At 45.2% G+C, this 19078-nt stretch overlaps 1 protein-coding gene across 4 annotated transcripts in view; it reads left to right on the forward strand.

Annotated features, from left to right (window-relative positions):
• SPPL2B (signal peptide peptidase like 2B) overlaps positions 1–19078 on the forward strand; it is a 98457-nt gene that overhangs the window by 33005 nt on the left and 46374 nt on the right. For all 4 annotated transcript variants that reach the window (XM_075862926.1, XM_075862935.1, XM_075862916.1 and 1 more), the window contains exon 4: positions 8833–8922. In XM_075862926.1, coding sequence (XP_075719041.1) covers positions 8833–8922 — 90 coding nt within the window. The remainder of the gene's footprint in view (positions 1–8832; positions 8923–19078) is intronic.

Here is a 19078-nt window from a genome sequence, read left to right on the forward strand (position 1 = left end):
ATGGGCCACAGAGTATTCTGATAACTTAGTTTCAATGTGAGAGGTTCTATCCCCCAGGGCCATGAAATCTTTTTGTAAATCATGGAATGCATGCTGAATGGACTGCTGTATAGAAGCATGAAAATCGTGCAGCATGAGTTTAAGTGCAGATTCAGTCACTGGTTTATCAGCCCCTGTGCTGTGTAACATCTCAGACGCCATGTTTAGCACATGGTCTGAAGGAGATTTATCAGTACTCACTGTTGGGGAAGATAGCGGCCTGGAGGAAAACAGTCCAGCTTGAGGCCCGGTATGCAGCAATGCAGGGTCCGAAGATCGAGGAAAGCAGGGTGAGGAGACTGCGAGGCCTGCACCTCTAACAGTCCCAGAAGATCTGCGGTCAGCTACATGTTCCTCTGACCTCTCTGAAGACGGCGATCCGGCGCCATTTTGGGACCTCGCCGCCGGGAAGAACTCTGTCATCTTTGCAGCGGCCGGTTTCTTGCGAATCCTTCCCATCTTGACAAGGTAAGTATCCTTACGGTGTCCGGTTAACGGTGCTGTTATTTAAAATCACGGATGAGCTCTGTGAGAGCCGATGTTAGCCGATTTATAGCCTAGGAGCTAGGGAGCTGGAACAACACACGTCCTACTCCATGCGCTTGCGGCCACGCCCCCCGGATGACACATTTTTATCCTATTTATACACACCACTGCTATAGTGTTTTTTTCTGTATATCATAAGAAAAATACAAAAAATGTTTTTGCTAAAAAAAAAAAAAACTGCTTCTTCTTTTTTTATGTGCTACGCTATATTTTTTATGTGCTACGCTATGCCCACAAATTAGTCACCAATGACTGCTGAGTATAGGCAAAAGGTAGTGACTAGCCTTTACAAGAACCCCACAGTGAGCCGCGGAGGCACAAGTGGAAGGAGAACAAGAGTAACTTGCTCACACCTTACATAGATCGAGGTGGGTCGAGTTTGACTTTCCTGACCTCAGTTGTATACCGCTTACTCTGTTCTAGTGCTTGAAAGTGTGCATAAATTGTCAAATTGAAGCCATCTTGTGTGTCCATATTTGTTTTCATAGCAGGCTCTTATTGCCAGATGAATTTAAAACGTAGAAATACTCGGGCCATATATTGCCCAATCCAACAACCAGGCAAGAATTAGACTTTGTAGGAATGAGATCATAATTCCCTCCAAATAGAAGAAACACTCTTTATTACACAAGGGAAATCTCCTTGCAATAAACTGAGATAAATTGTCGATCTATTTTCAGCACTGCACAAGTGGAACTTTGATTTAGTTGTGGAAAGTGGGTACAGTCTAGAAAACTGGTCAAGAGTTAGTACCCTTCCATCAGGAGCACTAAAGGCATGTGCCTCCAATTCCTATTGGAAAATTAATCCCTGGCTATATCCCAGGATCTAGAACACATTTTGTCTTGGCACAAATTGTTTCTGTCTTGGCACAAATTAACTGATGCATTGCAGTGGTTCTTTATAAGACATCATCATAGCTGACTCCTGGCTCCACTAGTGGTTACACTGCAGCGAGTGCACACTTAACTGTTCTCATAATGACATTATTGAAAGAAATTACTGCTCTCCTTTCAAAATAAAGCTGCATCTACAGAGCAGTGTTAAAGATACACTATACCTAGGGTACTCAACTATTTTTAGCGAAGATCCATTTACCTGGGTCTGCCGTTCGCGAAAGTTCGAGCTGAACAACCGTAAGGCTATATCCATACGGGTCAGACTTGCCATAGGCCATTCCAACTTGTGGATCTGAAATCCGAGGCTTATCTGCCACAATCCCCCTTATAGAGTGCCACACAGTAACCTGTGTAGATAGTGCCACACAGTGCCTCCTGTAGACAACGCCACACAATCTCCCTTTTTAGATAGTGCCCTACAGTTCCCCCTTGTAGATAGTGCCACACTCACACACCTCATTGTAGATCGTGCCTCGTAAATAAATACAAAAACATGTACTCGCCCAGCTTCGTTCCCGCAACGAATGGAGCTCCACAGCCAGCCTCCTCAGCCACGTTAGGCCTGCAGCCCATGAGATGCCAAGAGGGGACCCTTGCATAGGCCGGTGCGATGTAGTGACCTAATTGCACCGGACTGAGCAGGGATCCTGTTCCAGTGTCTTTTATAGGCTGCAGGCATATTGTAGTCTGTAGCCTAGTGAATGGCAGAGCAGGGAGCTGATAGCTCACTGTTCTGCCATAGTATTCAATTGTATTTGCTTCCTGAGGACACAATTACAATTGAATGTACTGGACCGCCAGTTGGGGACTCCTGCACTACATTAACAAAACTATTGGGACACCTACACATTCCTACCATTCTAAATCCATAGGCATTAATATGGAGTTGGTCCACCCCATTGCAGCTAAAACAGCTTCCACTCTTCTGGGAAGACTTTCTACGAGATTTTGGAGTGTCTCTGTTGGAATTTTTGCCCATCCATCCATCCAGAAGAAAATTTGTGAGGTCAGACACTGATGGACTAGAGGGCCTGGCTCACAATCTCCATTCTAGGTCATCCCAATGGTGTTGGATTTAGGTTGAGGTCAGGGCTTTGTGCGGGCCAGTCAAGTTATCCCACATTAAACTCCCCTAACCATGCCTTTATGGACCTTGGTTTGTGCACTGGGGCACAGTCATGCAGGAATAGAAAAGAGCCTTCTCCAAACTACTCCCACAAAGTTGGAAGCATACAATTGTCCAAAATGTCTTGGTATGCTGAAGCATTAAGATTTCCCTTTACTGGAACTTAGGGGCTTAGGCCAATCTCTGAAAACCAACCCCATAGTATTATGCCCTTCCACCAAACTTTACAGTTGGCACAATGCCGTCAGGCAGGTAACATTCTCCTGGCATTCGCTAAACTCAGACTCGTCCATCAGAATGCCAAATAGAAAAACGTGATTTCTCACTCCACAGAACACCTTTCCACTGCTCCAGAGTCCAGTGGGGGCATACTTTACACCACTCCACCCGACGTTTTGCATTGTGCTTGGTGATGTAAGGCTTGCATGCAGCTGCCCGGCCATGAAGCCCCCGCCGCACCGTTTTTGTGCTGATGTTAGTGCCAAAGAAGGTTTGGAACTCTGCAGTTATTAAGTCACCAGTGCATTGGCGACTTTTATGTACATGGCTCCTTAGCGCTCGGCGATCCCGCTCTGTAACTTTACGTAATCTGCCACTTTGTTCCTAAACCTTTCCACTTTGCAATAATACCACTTACAGTTGATCGGGGAATATCTAGAAGAGAAGACCTTTCACTAACTTACAACGGTTTTATCCTATTACAGGACCACACTGGTATTCAGTGAAGTGTTTAGGATGACCAATTCTTTCACTAATGTTTATAAAGGCGACTGCATGGTTAGGGGCTTGATATTATACACCTGTGGCAATGGGACTGAATGAAACACCTGAATTCAATGATTAAAGAGGCTCTGTCACCAGATTATAAGTGCCTTATCTCCTACATAATCTGATCTGCGCGGGAATGTAGATAACAGTGGTTTTTATTTTGAAAAACGATATTTTTTTTAGCAAGTTATGAGCAATTTTAGATTTATGCTAATTAGTTTCTTAATGCCCAACTGGGTGGTTTTTAACTTTTCAATACCAATCCAGGCCAGAAAACCATATAATGATCTACGTATATCAATACATATACACAATACCTATAAACATATATGTAGATACTATCATGTAAATACCAAAATAACATAATAGCACACCATTGGTACCATACAAAAGATTTTTATTATATTTAACCAAAAGTAAAAGACAATGGCCATCAAGACCTAAAATGACAGACAATTTTAAAACAACATGGTGGTGGTGAGGGGACCACAATATACAGAGCAGCATGTCACAATCAACATTAATCAGAGAACGCAGAATGTTACATATAGTAACTGTAGTTACTACATCAAAGACAAAAAAATATATTATACACTCAGTAAATTACTGTATATCAGTGCTGTCTAGGAAGTAGAGAGATGTTACATAATAGATAGTACTAGGGATCAATACCAATCACTGTGCTGCATAATGTGCCCCTAATAACACCAGACCACCACCACAGAGCCCCGACGTGTGTTTCGCCATCAGCTTTTTCAAGGGGTTTCGCTGTGCTGTGACATACGCCAGCCAGGACGCGATGTCTATTCACACTCCCGACACTTCGGTAAAGTTTGTGTGGGACTTAATCACAGCACTGCGTGATCTCGCGATATCACGCTGTGAATGACCGCACAGCTGTTTTGTGTGATTAAGTCCCACAAAAACTTTACCGAAGTGTCGGGAGTGTGAATAGACCGCGTCCTAGCTGCAGGTGATGTCTAGTCACTCTCAAGACACTTCAGTAAAGTTAATGTGGGTGTATGTGACAGCACAGCGTGCTGAGTACAAATGGACATGAATGGAGAGAAGTGTATGACGCTGATTGGTCACTAATTGGTTAGCGTCATACACTTCTCTTTACAACGCCCACTTGGTCAAAATTTAAAAAACGCCCAGTTGGGCATTAAGAAACTAATTAGCATAAATCTATAATTGCTAACACTGTGGTTATCTACATTACAGCGCCGATCACATTATGTAGGAGATAGGGCACTTATAATGTGGTGACAGAGCCTCTATAAGAGGTGTGTCCCAATGCAATAGAATCTAACCAGTAGTAACTTTACCATATTGGATTTACATCTCAGAAGACTATGGGCCCAAATTTACTCCAGTAAGATTTAAAGGGGTTTTCCCACAAACTAAAATACATTTGGCAGTTATACATTTGTGCAATTACATGTTATTTTCTAAAATGTACAGTTATAAAGATATATTATTACCATGCCTCTGTCATAAGTTTTGTTGTGTTATTGGTTGCCCTTGGTTCCGACCATAACCTATTCCTCTGGCTATGGTCGGTAAAAAACACATCCCTACCATAGTATGGCTTTGTGGTCACTTCCAATGTTTTCATGAACGCGCTTTAATTCGTTTGCACTCGGGAACTTCAAATTATTCCCGAGTGTTTGGTGTGACTACAGTCCTGTAGCTGCTACTGCGCATGCGCAGAAGTAGCGCTGTCCAAATCCCCGCCTGCACTTGGGAACTGGCAATTGTTCCCGAGTGCTTATTCTAAACTGGTATTTCAGCGTGCGCTACTCCGTGTGCACTGTAGCATTGCTGTAAAAGACCGTATGCACCCGGGAACCAGCGGTTGTTCCCGAGTAATTCTAATTTACTATTTCAGCATCTGCTACAAGTACTAGTACTGCAGTAGCATCGCTGTCCAAATCTTAGCCTGCTCCCTGTTTCCAAGTGCTGCTTCTAAACTTGTAGTTAGCGTGTGCTACTGTGCATGCTCCGTAGCACCGCTGTAGAAGACTTCGTATGCACTCTGGAACTGGCGTTTGTTTAAATATTTAATATTAATAAATACCTATAATGTAATATTTAACCCAAATTGACATAATGCATCATTTTTTAATATGTTAGCTGCGTAGGATAGATAGACAAAAATCTTAGGAGCTCGTCTAACACTATACCATCTTTATAAATACACCTTTTATTAACCCCTTAGTGACCACCAATACGCCTTTTTACGTCGGTCACTAAGGGGCCTTAGGCTAGGCTGACGCCTTTTCACGTTCGCCTAGCCTAAGTCCTGCACGGGTCCCCCGTGCAGGCTGGAGCCGGGGCTCTGCTGTCTGATGACAGCTGAGCTCCTGCTCCAATGCCTGCGATCGAAGTTTACTTCGATCGCGGCCGTTTAACCCGTTAAATGCTGCTGTCAATAGCGACCGCGGCATTTAACTTTGTTTACAAAGGGAGTGCGCTCCCTCTGTCACCCATCGGCGGCCCGCGAATGCAATCGCGGGTCTCCGATGGGGTGTCATGGCAGCCGGGGGCTTGATAAAAGCCCCCAGGTCTGCCCTGGACATATGCCTGTTAGGACGCGCCGGAGGCACGTCCTAACAGATTGCCTGTCAGATTTACACTGACAGGCAATAATGCTCTGGTATACGAAGTATACCAGAGCATTATAGCAGCGATCGGAAGATCGCACAGTAAAGTCCCCTAGTGGGACTAATAAAATAAGTCATCAATGTGAAATAAAGATTATTAATAAAAAGTACAGTAAAAAAATCCATTTTTTTCCATAAAAAGTGATTTTATTTAGTAAGTGTAAAAATAAAATAAAAGTACACATATATGGTATCGCCGCGACCGTAATGACTCCATTAATAAAGTTAATATGTAATTTAAACCGCAAGGTGAACACCGTAAAAAAAAAACGCAAAAAACGATGGCGAAATTGCAATTTTTTTCCATTGCCCCCCAGAAAAGTCATAATAAAAATTAATCAATAAGTCCCATGCACCCCAAAACAGTACCAATCAAAACTAAGTTTCGTCCCGCAAAAAACAAGTCGAAGAAATCACTACATTGATGGAAAAATAAAAAAATTACGGCTCTTGGAAAGCGACGATGCAAAAACAAATAATTTTAGTTCAAAAGTGTTTAAATTGTGCTAAAGGCGTAAAACATAAAAAACCTCTACATATGTGGTATCGCCGTAATCGTACCGACCCATAGAATAAAGGTAACTTGTTATTTACGCCGCACAGTGAACGGCGTCAATTTAAAAACGCATAGAACAATGGTGGAATTTCAGTTTTTTTTTATAATCCCCCCCAAAAAGGTTAATAAAAAAATTATATGTACCCAAAAATGGTGCTATTAAAAAGTACAACTAATCCCGCAAAAAACAAGTCCTCATACAGCTATGTAGACGAAAAAAAAAAAAGTTATAGCTCTTTGAATGCGACTATAGCAAAACGAATAAAATAGCTTGGTCATTAGGACCTAAAATAGGCTGGTCACTAAGGGGTTAAGGCTAATCGTCCAGTTAACCTTATAAATGAGCTGTTATAACATTGGGGAGTTGGGAGCAATCAATAATACAACGCAGGTGTCAGCTGTTTAATACAGCCGACACCTCACTGTATCGAGCGGAATTCCGCTTGTTTAACCCCCTTAGATATTGGGGTCAAAAGCATGTAAGTCGTTAGGAAGAGGGAGGTGGCCCCCTTCATCAGCCCATCGGCTGCCCCGCAACACGATCGCAAGGTGCCGATGGTTGGCATGGGAGTGTAATAAAGGCCCCTATGTCTACCATCTTTGTACTCCTTAATACTAGACCATCAGATGCACAATATACTGCAATACATTAGAATTGCAGTATATCGGGCAAGCGATCCAATGATAGTTGGTTCAAGTCCCATTCATTTTGTTTATTTTTTTAAAAATAATATAAGTTTTTTTAGGGGTTTTTTTTTTGTTTTGTTTTTTTTTTCCTTGTAAAATTAGTAAAACCTGAAATAACTATGAATTTGATATCGCCATAATCGTATAGACACACAGAATACAGTTAACATGTTGTTTTTATTACACAGTGAATGCAGTACAAAACCTAAAAAACAATGCTGGAATTGCTGTGGTTTTCCCGTTCCACCCCACAAAGATTTATTTTTTTCATTTTCCTAGTACATTTTATGGTAAAGTAAATGGTGCCAGGAAATCCAACTCCTTCCACAAAAAATAAGCCGTCATACAGCTCTATTGACGAAAAAATAAAAAAGTTGTGGCTTTTGGAAGGTGGGGAGTAAATAACTAAAATAAAAAAATAAAAAAAATGGCTGTGGCGGGAAGGGGAAGAGAGTAATGTTTTTGTATTTTTTTTTCATATATCCCGCAGCCAGATTAATTTCTCTTTCTTTTTTTTTTTTTTTTCTTTTTTGTGCTTCAAGGGCTTTCAATAAATTGCTGTCACTCAGCAAATAAGCTAAAATCTTATGAACAGAATCCGTATATAAAGAAAGTGCCCAACTTCTGAGGTGGTGCAATTGGGAGGTTAGAAAATAAGTTTCCGGATTGAGCACTGCTAATCCCCCTCCTCATTTCCTTATTCCAACTTCCATATCTGTGATCCATAGAAGTGTTTTCCGTCTTCTTCCATATTAATTCTTGTTACAATCTTATGAATTTAACAAAGAATCTAAGGCTATGTTAACATCTGCGTTGTGACATTCCGTTGTTCTGCTACATCAAAGGAGCAGAACAAGGGAATAACGGACGCAATGGTTCTGTGGCACAACGGACACCGCCGACTTTACTGAGTCTGGGTGTGCATGATTTTACCGGAAACAATAGCGGTGTGTTTGGTGCAACCTTCTAAATACTTTTGAATGAAAAATTATTTTTTCTTTTTGAGGCACATCTGCTTTGTATCTTGTATACAGAGCAGCTGTGTCTAGCGCTGAAACCTGTATCCGTCATTTCTGCGGCACTGACGGGTTCAGTGACAGCGGGTCCTGCTTGTCTGACACGCAGGGATAGAGCGGTTACTGGTCACATCTAAGTTTATAACTTGGATGTGATTGACACGCAGTATCCACCTGTAATCGGAGACATGCGGATCTCGCTTACACTGAACCAGTCAGTGCCACTGACCTAACGGATACGGGTTTCAGCGCAGGATGCAGCTGCTCCGTATACAGAATAGAATACAGCTTTATCTCAAAGTTGAAAATATTTTTTAATAAAGTATTTAGAAAGTTGAACAAAATACACCGATAGACATTTAAAAAAAAAAAAGGTGGTGTACATCGCCTTTAATTTGCCTCGTTACCGAGACAGGTAATTTGCTACAGTACAAAATTTTAACACAAGTGTGAATGGGACCTTTAAACTGGGAAAAAGTAATTGCTAATGTTATGCATCTGAATTTTTATATTCTAATATTTGTTTTAGGTCCCTCCAGGAGGTAACCGTAGCCAGTATGAAGAGATTGATATTCCTGTGGCTCTTCTTAGCTACGCAGATATGCTAGATATCAGTAAGGTAAGAAATAATCAGATTTTACGTAAAGGAGTAAAAACTCATTCACCATATGACCAAGTTGATCCATGACTGAAGATATTCATCCAAGAACTGCTGTCTGAAGTGATACACTTTCATGTGCATGATTAAAGCTTACATAAACCGTTCGGGTGACTTTTCAGAATAAGCTGTCATGTGTGTACATGAGGAATAACACAATTTCTGGCTATTATATGACTCGTGTTCTGCAATATTTAGCAGTTATCCCCTCCGCTGGTCTCTAATTCTCAGGGGTGTCTGAGCTAGTGGGCGGAGCCTGACTGCTATAATGTCACACATACTGTATAATTATATATTAGGGCTGATTACGATTATTTAGGCCACACCCTTTTTGCATGCGACGCCCCCTATTTGCATGCTATGCAATTGAATTAACATATATATCTCCTGAGCCTGCTGTATACTACTGTATATAATATATCCCCTGACACTGCCCCACACTGTAATGCCTCTAACTGCCCTCCACACAGTATATGCCCTCCACACAGTTTAATGTACAGTATATTACCCCATAACTGCCCCCATGGCTGCCCTCCACACAGTATAATACCCTACAGCTACCCCCACGCAGTTTAACCCCTTCGCGCTCAGCGATGTAATATTCCGTCGCGCTAACCAATACGTTCGCGCCCATTTTGGCCGTCCTCCTGACACATGCAGGAGCTGTGACAGCTGCTGTCTCGTACAGCAGCTGCCGCAGCTTCTACAGCGGGGACCGATCGCTGTGTCCCGGCTGACTAACCCCTTAAAAGCCGTGTTCAATAGCGATCACGGCTTTTTAGGGGTTAAGCTACAATCGCCGGCCTGCTGCACGATAGCGGCCGGCGATTGTAACTATGGCAACCGGACACCAAACAATGGCGTCCGGCTATGCCATCGACGGAAGCCTAGTGGGTCCTGACAAAGTCAGGACCCACTATGCTTGCTGTCAGTGAGTATCTGACAGCTCTAATACACTGTTATTACTGGGATTACTTACTGTGGGATTTGGTGCACCCACTGCTGGACCAGGGTTACCACCTCTACCTGGATAATTTTTATACCAGAGTCCCACTCTTCAAGTGCCTCGCTTCCAGAAGTCCTGCGGCATGCGGCACTGCTAGAAGAAATATGAGAGGCCTCCCTAAGACTCTGCTTGGGCAAACACTCAGAAGGGGTGAGAGCAGGGCACAATCTAGCAGCAACATATTGTGTCAAGTACAAGAGAGATGCCACACCAGTACCCATGTACCTGTACGAGGTACCAGTACAGAGACCCCCAAACCAGACTGCATCCTGGACTAGAATAGGTACATGGGAGGGGTGGACTTGTCAGATCAAGTCCTGAGGCCCTACAGTGCCATGTGGTGTGGTATAAGAAGCTGCCCGGGCACCTCATACCGATGGCTTTGTACAATGTGTACGTGCTACGTCGATGTACAGGCCAGAGGGGAACTTTCCTGGAATTTCAAGAGGTGATTATCAAGAACCTAATCTTTAGGGACCAAGAAGGGGGGGCACCCAGTACTTCTGGAAGCGGGGCCACGCACATCGTACCAGGGCAACACTTTCCAGGAGAAGTTCCCCAAACTGACAAGAAGGGAAAAAGTCAAAAGAGGTGCAAAGTCTGCTATAAGAGGGGGATAAGGGAGGACACAATATATCAATGTGACACGTGTCCCGAAAAACCAGAGCAGGTATGAAAGAGTGTTTTAAAATTTATCATACATCCCTTGGTTTATCATTTACCCCAATTTTACTTACCCTGATGTACTCCGCACAGCTTATCCCCCCTCGTCTTTCCCTTCTGGGCCCTGCTGTGTGCCCAGGCAGCTGATAACAGCCACATGTAGGGTATTGCCATACCCAGGAGAACCCACATTACAGTTTATGGGGTGTATGTCTCCGATCAAAATGTTCACTACACCTCTAGATGAATGCCTTAAGGGTGTAGTTTTTAAAATGGGGTCACTTCTTGCGGGTTTCAACTTTACTGGTACCTCAGGGCCTTCTGCATACATGACTTCGCACCAGAAAATCCCCAGTAGGCCAAATGGTGGTCCTTTCGTTCTGAGCCCTCCCATGGGCCCAAACGGCAGTTTATCACTGGGGTATAATAAAAAGAAAATAATAATTTTTGAGCTAAAACGACATATTATTGGAAAAAAGATATTTTTTTTTTAATTCCCAGCCCAATTCAAATAAGTTCTGTGAAGAAACTATGGGGTCTAAATGGTCACATTACTCATAAATGAATTCCTTGAGGGGTGTAGTTTCCAAAATGGGGTGACTTCTGGTGGGTTACCATTGCTTTGATACCTCTGGGGCTCTGCAAATGCGACATGGCACCCGAAAACCAATCCAGCAAAATCTGGACTCCAACAAACACATAGCGCTCCTTTCCTTCTAAGCCCTCCCATGGGCCCAAACGGCAGTTTATCCCCACAAATGGGGTATTGGACAAATGGGGTATAAGGACAAATTGGGCAACAAAATGGGGTATTTTGTTCCCTGTTAAAATAAGAAATTTTGATCACAAATGACATCTTATTGGAAAAAATTACATTTTTTAAATTTCACAGCCCAATTCAAATAGGTTCTGTGAAAAAACTGTGCTGTCAAAATGGTAACAGCCATAAATTAATTCATTGAGGGGTGCAGTTTCCAAAATGGGGTCACTATTGGGGGATTCCTACTGTTTTGGCATCTCAACACCTCTTCATACCTGGCATGCTGCCTAAAATATATTCTAATAAAAAAGAGGCCTCAAAATGCACTAGGTGCTTCTTTGCTTCTAGGGCTTGTGTTTTATTCCACGAGCGCAGTAGAGCCACATGTGGGACATTTCTAAAAACGACAGAATCTGGACAATGCATATTTAGTAGTATTTCTCTGGTAAAACCTTCTGTGTCACAGAAAAAAAATTGAATAAAATTGAAATTCGGCAAGAAAAATGAAATTTGCAAATTTCACCTCCACTTTGCTTTAATTCCTGTGAAATGCCTGAAGGGTTAAAAAAAACAACTTTCTAAATGCTGTTTTGAATACTTTGAGGGGTTTAGTTTTTAAAATGGGGTGTTTTATGGGGGTGTCTAATACATAGGCCCCTCAAAGCCACTTCAGAACTGAAGAGGTACCTTAAAATAAAGACTTTTGAAATTTTCTTAAAAATATGAGAAATAGCTGTTTATGTTCTAAGACTTGTAACGTCCAAGAAAAATAAAAGAATGTTCAAAAAACGATGCCAATCTAAAGTAGACATATGGGAAATGTGAACTAGTAACTATTTTGGGTGGTATAACGTCTGTTTTACAAGCAGATGCATTTAATTTCTGAAAAATGCTATTTTTTCTAAATCTTGCAATTTTTCACCAATAAACACTGAATATATCGATCAAATTTTACCACGAACATGAAGCCCAATGTGTCACGAGAAAACCATCTCAGAATCGCTTGGATAGGTTTAAGCATTCCGATGTTATTACCACATAAAGTGAAATATGTCAGATTTGAAAAATGGGCTCTGAGGCCAAAACAAGGCTGCGTCCTTAAGGGGTTAATGCTGTCTCTATAAAGCTGTCTACACACAGCCCCAATATTACATAATAAAATACATACTCCCCTAACCCCGTTCCAATGAGAAGTAGAGGAGATCCCTCTGCTCTTCCGGTCTGTGTGGCTCGATGCAGACAGGCACGATGACGTCACTGCCTCGCTCCTGTCTATGACGAGCCGCTCACGGTGACTGTCTGCACCGAGCCGTGAGCGGCCGGCTATATGTAGTGAATGGTGGAGTAGGGGCCTCACGGCCCCCTCCTGTGCCGTTGGATTCAACTGCATCTGCGTCCTGAGGATGCAGGTGCAGTTGAAAACTGGGAAAAAAAAAGTGCGCAAGATGACGTCTGTGATCTGCGCTGGATTTCGGTTTCATCTTTTTCGATTAATTGCCCAGCCCTAAAATATATATATCAAGCTTGAAAATGCCTTCATTGAGCGGGTAAAACGTTGCTGTGAAAACTTGGTGAATAAATCCACCTTTTTCTTTTTGATTGCTGCTTCCTCACTATGTGTTATTCTATTGTACATGGGAAGAGGCCACTTATCGATCAGCAGTAACATGGAGGACATTATACAGCAGTCAGGGGCGTAGCTAGAGGCTCATGGGCCCCGATGCAAAAATTCTTACTGGGCACCCCCCCCCCGCAAACTTCTCATGGCCGACGGTCCACTTTCAGCTGCATCGCTGGGTCTCCTAAGTGACCCAACAATGCAGCACTAGCAGCCGGGGGCGTCACTAAGGCTGGGTTCACACACACTATTTACGGATGTAATTAGGGCGTTTTAGCATTGAATTACGTCCGAAAATGCGGCTCAAAAGCGTCGGCAAACATCTGCCCATTCATTTGAATGGGTCTTACGATGTTCTGTGCCGACGGTCATTTTTGTTTACGCGTCGCTGTCAAAAGGCGGCGCGTAAAAAAGTGCCTGTCACTTCTCCAGACGTAAATGGAGCCGTTTTCCATGGACTCCATGGAAAACCAGCTTCAGTTACTTCCGTAATGGACGCAGCAAAAGACGCCTCCACATGCCATTACGGCTGAAATTACGGTGCTGTTTTCTCCTGAAAACAGCACAGTAATTTCAGCCGTAACGGACGCTGCCGTGTGAACATACCCTCAGGGCTTAAAATGTCCGGGAAATAGCCCCAATACATATGTGTCCGCCCCCAAAAAAAGTGTGTATATGAGACAGCATAGCATATCTATAGCACTACGACCCTATAAACTATGGATAGGATTAGATACAGTGGCTGAGCAGACAGTATCGCACATGATAGGATTAGATACAGTGGCTCAGAAGGCAGTATCACACATGATAGGATTAGATACACAGCTCAGCAGACAGTATCACACATGATAGGATTAGATACAGTGGCCCAGCAGACAGTATCACACATGATAGGATTAGATACAGTGGCTCAGCAGACAGTACCACACATGATAGGATTAGATACAGTGGCTCAGAAGGCAGTATCACACATGATAGGATTAGATACAGTGGCTCAGCAGACAGTATCACACATGATAGGATTAGATACAGTGGCTCAGCAGACAGTATCACACATGATAGGATTAGATACACAGCTCAGCAGACTGTATCACACATGATAGGATTAGATACAGGGCCCAGCTCGCTGACATTGCGTCTCCAGCGCTGGACCCAGGATAGGCAAGAATAATAATTTTGCTTCTTTATGTGTTACTGATTATTTTTGTGTGTTTGTGTTTTTTTTACAGGTTCGGTTGTTGGACTTCGGATTTGAGGACTTCAATGACGGCGTTTTTTTTATTCTCAATAAAATGGTTAATGAGGGTTGTGTTTTTTTATTTCAATAAAATATTTTTTCTATGTGCTTGTATCTTTTTAAACTTTATTACTACCGCCTTAGTAATGGCCGCTGGCTGATTGACAACCTCCATTACTAAGGCGAGGCTTAATGTTAGCCGGTGCAGAGGCCAACACTAAACCCCATTATCACCCCGGTACCCACCGCCACCAGGGGTACTGGGAAGAGCCGGGTACAAACCAGTACCCGACCATCTGTAGTGACGGGCAGGCACCGGGGTGGCCGCAGGCTGGTAGTATTAGGCTGGGGAAGGCCAAAAACAGTGGCCCTCCCACCCTTGTAATACTGCCTGCTGCTGCTGTGTTGTATCTGGCTGGTTATGAAAATTGGGGGGGACCCGACATCGTTCTTTCCAATTATTTTTTATTTTATTTTTTTTTAAATGACGTGGGGTCCCCCCCATTTTCATAACCAGCCAGATACAATAAAGCAGCAGCAGGCAGCATTACCAGAATGGGAAGGGCCACTGTTTTTGACCTTTCCCCTCCTGATAATACCAGCCTGCGGCCACCCCAGTGGCCAACCATCACTACAGATGGTCAAGTACTGGATGGTACCCGGCTCTTCCCAGCACCCCTGGTGGTGGTGGGTAACGGGGTAATAATGGGGGTTAGTGTTAGCCTCTGTACCTGCTAACACTAAGCCCCGCCTTAGCAATGGATGCTGTCAATCAGCCGGCGGCCATTACTAAGGCGGTAGTAATATAGTTTAAAAAAAAAACCACAAAGACATAGAAAAAATATTTTATTGAAATAAAAAAAAAACCCACACAGCCCTCATTAACCATTTTATTAATAAAAAAAAAAGCTGTCATCGAAGTAGTCCTGGAATCCGACGTGTCCAACGACCGAACCTGTAAGAAAACACACAAAAAATGATTAGTAACACATGTGGTAGGGTATGTGCACACACACTAATTACGTCCGTAATTGACGGACGTATTTCGGCCGCAAGTACTGGACCAAACACAGTGCAGGGAGCCGGGCTCCTAGCATCATACTTATGTACGACGCTAGGAGTCCCTGCCTCGCTGCAGGACAACTGTCCCGTACTGAAAACATGTTTACAGTATGGGACAGTTGTCCTACAGCGAGCCAGGGACTCCTAGCATCGTACATAACTATAATGCTAGGAGCCCGGCTCCCTGCACTGTGTTCGGTCCGGTACTTGCGGCCGAAATACGTCCGTCAATTACGGACGTAATTAGTGTCTGTGCACATACCCTAAGGCTTAGATACAGGGCCCATGTGTGATACTGTCTGTGGGACCCTGTATCTAAGCCTACCACAAGGTAGGCTTAGATACAGGGTCCAGCAGACAGTAATCTTATACAGTATAAGATTAGTGTGTGCTGGGGCCCTGTATCTAAACCTACAGTGTGGTAGGCTTAGATACAGGGCCCAGCAGACAGGATCACGCATGGGCCATGTATCTAAGCCTACCATGTGATTGGCTTAGATACAGGGCCCAGCAGACAGGATCACACAATCTGTGATCCTGTCTCATGGGCCCCCTAAGCCTGATACATCGTAGGCTTAGGGGTTGTGTAGTCCCTAAACATTGATGGCCTATCCACAGAATAGGCCATCAATAGCTGATGTGTCGCCCGGGACCCGCAAATCAGCTGTTTTGAAGGGGCCGCAGCACTCGTACGAGAGCTGCTTCCCCTTCATTTCACTACTCGCTCACACTGTGAATCGCCGACACCGATTCACAGTGTGACCGGAATGAAGTGACAGGAATGAAGGGGAGCAGCTCTCGTACGAGTGCTGCGGCCCCTTCAAAACAGCTGATTGGCGGATCCCGGGAGTCAGACCCCGCCAGTCAGGGCTAACCTTACCTTCCTCTTCGGCCGCGGCGGGAGTTCTGTAGTCTCGATGCTGTGCGCGGCGGCATAGCGCTGTGACGTCATGCGCTGCGCACAGCGCTTGACGTCAGGACCTCCGCTGCGATCCGGAACCAGGAAGGTAAGTAAAGTATGTTACTATAGTAACAGGGGCCCGCGGCCCGAGTTACTATAGTAACTTTTTATTGATGTGGTGCGGGGGGCCGTGGGCGCCCCTGGCTTCGGGGCCCGGTCGCAATTGCGACCGCTGCGACCCCTATAGCTACGCCAGTGACAGCAGTGTAGCTGAGAATCCAACACTTACTAGCAGACCGTGTCTCTCTTGCTCCAGCTCCCTTCCCCTCTCCAGAGACTTGTATGGACAGTGTGTCGTGTCTTTCTCTCCTTCTCCCACCTCCCCTCTTCATAGCCTTTTTATAGGCAGCAGCGTCTGTGTCTTTCTCTCTCTCTCTCTCTCTTTCTTTCTCTTTCTTTCTTTCTTTCTTTCTTTCTTTCTCTCTCTTTCTTTCTGTCTTTCTCTTTCTTTCTCTCTCTTTCCTTTTCTCTTTCTCTCTCTCTTTCTCTCTCTCTTTCTCTCTCTCTTTCTCTCTCTCTTTCTCTCTCTCTTTCTCTCTCTCTCTTTCTCTCTCTCTTTCTCTCTCTCTTTCTCTCTCTCTTTCTCTCTCTCTTTCTCTCTCTCTTTCTCTCTCTCTCTTTCTCTCTCTCTTTCTCTCTCTCTTTCTCTCTCTCTTTCTCTCTCTCTTTCTCTCTCTCTTTCTCTCTCTCTTTCTCTCTCGCTTTCTCTCTCGCTTTCTCTCTCGCTTTCTCTCTCGCTTTCTCTCTCTCTTTCTCTCTCTCTTTCTCTCTCTCTTTCTCTCTCGCTTTCTCTCTCGCTTTCTCTCTCTTTCTCTCTCTCTTTCTCTCTCGCTTTCTCTCTCGCTTTCTCTCTCGCTTTCTCTCTCGCTTTCTCTCTCGCTTTCTCTCTCGCTTTCTCTCTCGCTTTCTCTCTCGCTTTCTCTCTCGCTTTCTCTCTCGCTTTCTCTCTCGCTTTCTCTCTCGCTTTCTCTCTCGCTTTCTCTCTCGCTCTCTCTCTCGCTCTCTCTCGCGCTCTCTCTCGCGCTCTCTCTCGCGCTCTCTCTCGCGCTCTCTCTCTCGCGCTCTCTCTCTCGCGCTCTCTCTCTCGCGCTCTCTCTCTCGCGCTCTCTCTCTCGCGCTCTCTCTCTCGCGCTCTCTCTCTCGCGCTCTCTCTCGCGCTCTCTCTCGCGCTCTCTCTCGCGCTCTCTCTCTCGCGCTCTCTCTCGCGCTCTCTCTCGCGCTCTCTCTCTCGCGCTCTCTCTCGCGCTCTCTCTCGCGCTCCCTCTCGCGCTCCCTCTCGCGCTCCCTCTCGCGCTCCCTCTCGCGCTCCCTCTCGCGCTCCCTCTCGCGCTCCCTCGCGCTCTCTCTCTCGCGCTCTCTCTCTCGCGCTCTCTCTCTCGCGCTCTCTCTCTCGCGCTCTCTCTCTCGCGCTCTCTCTCTCGCGCTCTCTCTCTCGCGCTCTCTCTCTCGCGCTCTCTCTCTCGCGCTCTCTCTCTCGCGCTCTCTCTCTCGCGCTCTCTCTCTCGCGCTCTCTCTCTCGCGCTCTCTCTCTCGCGCTCTCTCTCTCGCGCTCTCTCTCTCGCGCTCTCTCTCTCGCGCTCTCTCTCTCGCGCTCTCTCTCTCGCGCTCTCTCTCTCGCGCTCTCTCTCTCGCGCTCTCTCTCTCGCGCTCTCTCTCTCGCGCTCTCTCTCTCGCGCTCTCTCTCTCGCGCTCTCTCTCTCGCGCTCTCTCTCTCGCGCTCTCTCTCTCGCGCTCTCTCTCTCGCGCTCTCTCTCTCGCGCTCTCTCTCTCGCGCTCTCTCTCTCGCGCTCTCTCTCTCGCGCTCTCTCTCTCGCGCTCTCTCTCTCGCGCTCTCTCTCTCGCGCTCTCTCTCTCGCGCTCTCTCTCTCGCGCTCTCTCTCTCGCGCTCTCTCTCTCGCGCTCTCTCTCTCGCGCTCTCTTTCGCGCTCTCTTTCGCGCTCTCGCTCTCTCGCTCTCTCTCGCGCTCTCTCTCGCTCTCTCGCGCTCTCTCGCGCTCTCTCTCTCTCGCGCTCTCTCTCTCTCGCGCGCTCTCTCTCTCTCGCGCGCTCTCTCTCTCTCGCGCGCTCTCTCTCTCTCGCGCGCTCTCTCTCTCTCGCGCGCTCTCTCTCTCTCGCGCGCTCTCTCTCTCTCTCGCGCTCTCTCTCTCTCTCTCTCGCGCTCTCTCTCTCTCTCGCGCGCTCTCTCTCTCTCTCGCGCGCTCTCTCTCTCTCTCGCGCGCTCTCTCTCTCTCTCGCGCGCTCTCTCTCTCTCTCGCGCGCTCTCTCTTTATTGGATAGGGCATGACAATATCAATAGTGACAGTATATATTACCAGTAGAAAACAGTCACATTTATAGCGATACCATATTAGCCAATTGCTGATCAAATAGTGAATTACAGGATTATTACGTACGTTTTCTATATATGAAAAGGAATCAGATTTTGTCCTGTCACCATGGAGGCTAAGTAATAATCTGTGTCAGACAGAGGTGAATCCCGCACCCAATCTCGGATATTGCGGAGCTGCCCCGCCAGGTAATACAAGTGCAGCAAGTCCTAAATCTGTCTCCCACCTTAGTCAGTAGTGGGGCTAAGGACGTATCTCGAGTCTGGCCATGATCTTGAACTATAGTCACGCCTAGATATTTAAAGCTAGAGACGGTTTCAAGGCCATATTGTGACATAGACGGGTCTGGAGTTGGGTGTTTAGCTGTATATAAAATGGCCGACTTCTGCCAATTAACTTTCAGTCCTGAGTACTTTGAAAATTCATCTAATAACCTTGCCGCCACATGAAACGAGGAGTTTGGGTTATCCAAAAAAAAGGACCA

Source organism: Rhinoderma darwinii, chromosome 1, assembly GCF_050947455.1.
Source record: "Rhinoderma darwinii isolate aRhiDar2 chromosome 1, aRhiDar2.hap1, whole genome shotgun sequence".
NCBI classification, from domain to species: domain Eukaryota; kingdom Metazoa; phylum Chordata; class Amphibia; order Anura; family Rhinodermatidae; genus Rhinoderma; species Rhinoderma darwinii.